Genomic DNA, 5,311 nt, shown 5'->3' on the forward strand with positions numbered 1-5,311 from the left:
TTCAAGCAGCTGGAAGAGGTCTTGTCTCTACACACTGATGTGGAAAGCCCCTCTGGGCTCAGAGAAGAGTAAGTGGCAAACACATAGAGTATAATCTCATGTATGTGGCAACCACAGAAATGCACAAAACCATTTCTGCAGGTACATGTATGTGTATATAATCCTTGAGGGAAAACTGGAAAAGATACCCATCAAGCTGAAAACAGTGGTTATTTCTGCAAAGGGTCTTGGTGTAAGGAAGAGAGTTAGATAATACTTTACATGTATGGCCGGCCCTCTGTACCTGCAGGTTCTGCATTCACAATTCTAGGTGGATCAAAACTATTTGGGAAAAATGTGTCCTATGTTAGGCTTATGATGAGATAGGTGGTTGGGTCTGTACTGAACACGTATAGGCTTTACTTCGTCGTTATTCCCTGAACAATACAGGATAACAACTATGTACATAGCATTTACGCTATGAGATATTGTCAGTAATTAGAGGTGATTAAAAGTATATGGGAGGATGTGCAGAGGTTATATGCAAACACTACACTGTTTTATGTAAGGGACTTGAGCACCCGAAGATTTTGGTATCCGAGGGTCCTGGAACCAATCCCTCACAGATACCGAGGGTGTTGTGTTGATATACAGCGTGAGTGTTGATACTATATACACTTTGGAATTATTATTTTTTTTTTTTACCAGCTTATTCAGGTATGACTTATATACTGTAAAACTCACCCATCTTCAGTGTTCAGTTCGGTGATTTTTAGTAAATCTGTGATCACAACCATCACCACAATTCAGTTTTAGAGTGTCTGCATCCTCCTGTCCTCGTGCTCACTTACAGCTAACCCCCGCTCCCTTCCCCGGCGGTGGCAGCCACCAGTCTGCTTCCTGTCCCTATGAATTTGCCTGTCCTGGACATTTCGTATAAATCGGATCATATAATATGTGGCCTTTTGTGTCTGGCTTCTTTCACTTAGCTGAATTCTCTAGAAGGTTGTCATGTATTACATTACTAAAATACATAAGGAGTAAGAGGAAGGATAAGAGCAGGGCGTGGTGTGGTGTAGGAATTGGCCAGGAAGGTTCTGGATCACAGGGTGCATCAGATGGACAGGGCCACGCCCTAGTTTTTACTACTGGCCGTGTGTGCCTGCTAGTTAAGGTGCTTTGATGGCAGGGAACGGAAGCCACCTCTGCACCACTCGTGAGAGGATGGGTCTTCTGAAGGAGGGATGGGGCGGCTGAGCAGCGGATCCCTGGGTCCCCCCTGCGCACAGCCCTCGCCGTGTGCTGCTTCCACCCCTGGTTGTGCACACTCCCAGTTCCAACGCCCAGCAAGTGCCTCTGGTCCTGCCCCGCCTCTTGTGAATGGGGGAAGGGCAGCTTCCCACAGGAAAGAGGGCTGGGAGGGCAGAAAGGGGCTGGGCTGACAAGCGATGCTCTTACCCTGTGGTGGCTTAGGTGGCAGCTGGGTGAGGCTGCAGCTCAGGTGGGTGACCTCCATCCCTTGACATTTTGGCTCTAAAGCAGATCCCCTGTGTGTTTGCAGCTGTGCTAAGTTAGGCCAGTGGCTTGGGTTCCAGACTCCCACTGAGGTCACTTGTCCTGGGGCTCACCTGGGTCATAAACCAGCCTTGAGTGCCACATAAGGGCACCCCCTTTTCTTCCCTCGGTGTCAGGGAACCCGCATCCCCGACTTGTCAGCGTGCGGCATGGTGGGCGAGGCGGTTGTGGTGGGGGCACGCTGGGCGGCCACTCAGGGTCTGTCCAGTGTTGAGTTATCTCAGGACCCTGTCCTGTCTTTGCCTTCACTGATTATCAGCTAATATGTTCTTCTTGAAATCAGTTCACAGTTTTTATTACGTGTGTTTTTTTGTTTTTGTTTTTTTTTAAATCCGAGGCTGAGAGAGGTCAGGAAATCTGCCAAGGTTGGCAGGGCCCAAGCAGGGTTTATTTATTATTATTTTTTAAAGATTTTATTGGGGAATTGGGGGAGGGGAACAGACAAGTTGCTGTCCTTTTGTTCTTCAGTCTAGTTGTGGAGGACGTTGCTTCACTNGCGCCACTCGGCCGGCCCAATATCTTGATTTTTTAATGGGCAGGAAGCGAGGGGCTGGGGCCCAGAGTGCTGCCCTCGCGCACCTGAGGCCTCCAATACCCTCCAGGTCCAAGAGGGTGAGAACAGAGCCTTGCCTTTCATGTCTTTGAAGCCTTGTCTGTGGCCCAGGGCCTCGCTCATACAGGCCTCCAGTAAATCTGTTGTGTTTTTCAACTGTTGCTTTGAGACCACCGTAGATTCACCTGTAGTTGTAGGAAATGATGCAGAGATCCCAGATGCTGTTCACCTGGTTTTCCCCAGTGATGTCATCTTGTAAAACTCCTGTGTTCTATCACAAGCAGGAAACTGACATTGATGCATCCACGTTTACCAGATGCCACCAGCTTTATAGCATCGTGTGTGTCTGTGCACGTGCGTCCCTTCCGGAATCTTGATTGACCATCGTTCTTGTATGGAAAGCCCGCCTTGTTCAGGGCAGAGCGGGATGTCGGGTCCCTTCCCTGGGATGAGGCCTGAGAACCTCAACCCTAATTGCTCCCCCCAGATCCCTCAGACCAGGTTACGTTCGCTTTGAGCCCTGCCTGGAATTGGGAGACCCCTAACCAGGTGGCTGGAATCTTTCAGGGTGGCCTGGTCCCAGCTCTCCCACGTGCTGACATGTTGCCTGCAGTTTCCTTTGATGTGAAAGAAAATAATGTCGCCCACTGGTCGACATGAGGGCCCTGAAGCCCCGGGTGGGGATGTGACCATTGCTCTAATTATCCCTGATTTCTGTCCCCTGCCATGCCAGGGGATCATCTGGGATTGCTTTGGGTTTTTCTCTCCTAGTTTCCTTATGTCACCCCTGCCCCCCATGAACCGGTAAAGACATTGAGGAGCCTGGTGAACATCCGAAAAGACTCGCTGCGACTCGTAAGGTAACCCTTGACCCCACCCCGCTCTTTAATCTAGGGGTTCTCGACAGGGTAACTATACCCCAGGGACGTTGAGTCATGTTTGGAGACATTTTTGGTTTTTACTGCTGGAGGGGTGGTGTTCCTGGCATCTGGTGGGCGGAGACCAGCAGTACAGGACACCTCCATAGCCATTAATGATCCAGCTCCGACTGTCAGGGATGAGAACCTGCTTTAAACCTGGAAGACTTGAGGCATCTGGGCTTGTCTCTCAATCCAGAGAACTTGTCTCCCCTTCTGTGGGCAGGAGGCAAGAAGGGAAGGAGAACCCTATGTTGTTGGGCCTTATTGTCCAATGGGGAATGGGCCTCCGCGTTTCTAGAAAGGTGGGACGCAGCCAGGCAGCCGACTCAGGGGCCCCTCGGGGACAGTACGCACTGTGCAGGGTAGGCACGCTCCTGCAGGTATGGCCCCTGACCTGCCACCTGTCCCTCTGCATCCCTGCAGGTACAAAGATGGTGCTGACAGCCCTACTGAGGACAGCGAGAAGCCCCGCATCCTCTACAGCCTGGAGTTCACCTTTGATGCCGATGCCCGGGTGGCCATCACCATCTACTGCCAGGCAGTGGAGGAGTTTCTGAACGGCATGGCTGTGTGAGTCCCTGCGGTACCTGGCGGGCCTGGGGTGGGGGGGGGGCAGGGCCCCAATAGCTCTGTATCCGTCTGAATTGCATAATTGAACTTTCAGAGGTTTTATTTGTAGTAAGGATCCTGTGGACCCCAAAGTTGGAAATCTGCAACTTCAGCATGACCATGGCAGGCCTACCTCCACTGCAGGGCCAGGCCTGGATGGGATGGGCAGAAATGCACCAGCTTCCATCCTGTGGGAGAAAACCACTCGAAGGCCAGATTTGATCTGGGGATGGAGCAGTGGTTGAGTCGAGCTTTGAGTCTTGCACACAAGCTACCCCCTTCCCCAGTGCCAGTTTCTCAGGCCAGATGTACCAAGGCCCTCAAGAGTGTCCTTTGTCCTAGAGACTGAGAGAGAGGCCCTAGGGACAGCAGGTGTGGGGTAGGGTGGAGGGAGGCGGGCGAGGGCTGTGTGTTGGATTCCTGAATGGGGAGATGCCAGAGTTCATCAGAATTGAAAATGCGTGTACTCTTTGACCTTTTCTGGGAATTTATGTTGGGAATATGCTTGCATGTGTGGCTAAGATGTGTGCAGAGAAGGACCCTGGAAGCGTTTGGAAAAGCAGGATACTGGAGACCACCTGGTGTCCACCAGTGGGGGCCTGATTGAGTCCGTTAGAGCACAACCACAGTGGAGCTGATACAGTGTTCAGAGAATACGACACCTCTATATGTATATGGTGGTTATGGGACAGCTTCGGGGTGCATGAGTAATGAAGGAGCAGAGTGTAGGTGGGCTGCTCTTAAAGAGACACCCACGCGTATAAGTGTGACTGCCTCAGCTCTCCCGGGAGTGATACCTGGGTTGTGGTGGGCAGAGGAGCAAGCAGGTGGCGGGGAGCAAAGATGGGTGCGGGTTCGGGGGTAGGGGAAGGGACTTTGCACTGTGTACATTTTTGTACCATGTTTGTTCAAAAAAGTCAACAAACTGTCCAAATGGAAAGGCGTAGCCAATATCTGGAAAGGTAGCCCAGTTGACTGGCAGGTGTGGGCTCTGGAAGACTCATAACCAGGCCCAACCCGGGGAGAGCTAGTGGCGAGCGGAGTGAGGCTGTGGAGGCCCTCAGGAGGGTGGGGGCCCCTTGGCAGCATAGGTGGACTTGTTACCTCTCCCTCCCCCAGAGAAGGGCGGGGGCTTGCAGGGTGGACCTGCAAGTCAGTTTCTCCTAGGTCCCCAAAAGACCGGTGCCTGCCAGCCCCTGCCTCAGGGTCCTGTGGTCGGGAGGAGGACGGGATGCAGCAGAGTGTTTGTTCATGGCAGAGTCTCACCGTGCTTTCTCGCTGCTGTCCCTTCAGGTACAGCCCCAAGAGCCCCGCCCTGCAGTCTGAGACAGTCCATTATAAGAGGGGGGTGAGCCAGCATTTCTCCCTGCCCTCCTTCAAGATCGACTTCTCAGAATGGAAGGACGAAGAGGTAACCTCCTGGCTGGGCCTTCCCTTCCCTCTAGCCCCTTTCCTGAATTCCCTCCCCTCTGGGGGGCAGGCACAGTGGGGCCTGTTCGCTAAGATTCCTCCTATGGTTGAAAAGCATCAAGCGTGGCTGTTGACCAAGGTCTGTGTGCTCAGTCGGACGTGTGCTGGACTGTGGAGCGTGGTTCTGTCTAAATGTTGGCTGGATTGGATGATTGAGGCAGGACGGAGCAGCAGCAGTTAGAGGCTCTGGTACCGGGTTTTGGTG

The 5,311-nt window shown here is 52.4% G+C and overlaps 1 protein-coding gene across 4 annotated transcripts in view; it reads left to right on the forward strand.

Annotated features, from left to right (window-relative positions):
• The window catches only part of MGRN1 (mahogunin ring finger 1), a 56,348-nt gene that overhangs the window by 22,093 nt on the left and 28,944 nt on the right, over window positions 1–5,311 (forward strand). For all 4 annotated transcript variants that reach the window (XM_019660318.1, XM_019660320.1, XM_019660321.1 and 1 more), the window contains exons 3-5: window positions 2,879–2,967; window positions 3,451–3,597; window positions 4,930–5,047. In XM_019660318.1, coding sequence (XP_019515863.1) covers window positions 2,879–2,967; window positions 3,451–3,597; window positions 4,930–5,047 — 354 coding nt within the window. The remainder of the gene's footprint in view (window positions 1–2,878; window positions 2,968–3,450; window positions 3,598–4,929; window positions 5,048–5,311) is intronic.

Source organism: Hipposideros armiger, unplaced genomic scaffold, assembly GCF_001890085.2.
Source record: "Hipposideros armiger isolate ML-2016 unplaced genomic scaffold, ASM189008v1 scaffold_315, whole genome shotgun sequence".
In the NCBI taxonomy this organism is placed as follows: domain Eukaryota; kingdom Metazoa; phylum Chordata; class Mammalia; order Chiroptera; family Hipposideridae; genus Hipposideros; species Hipposideros armiger.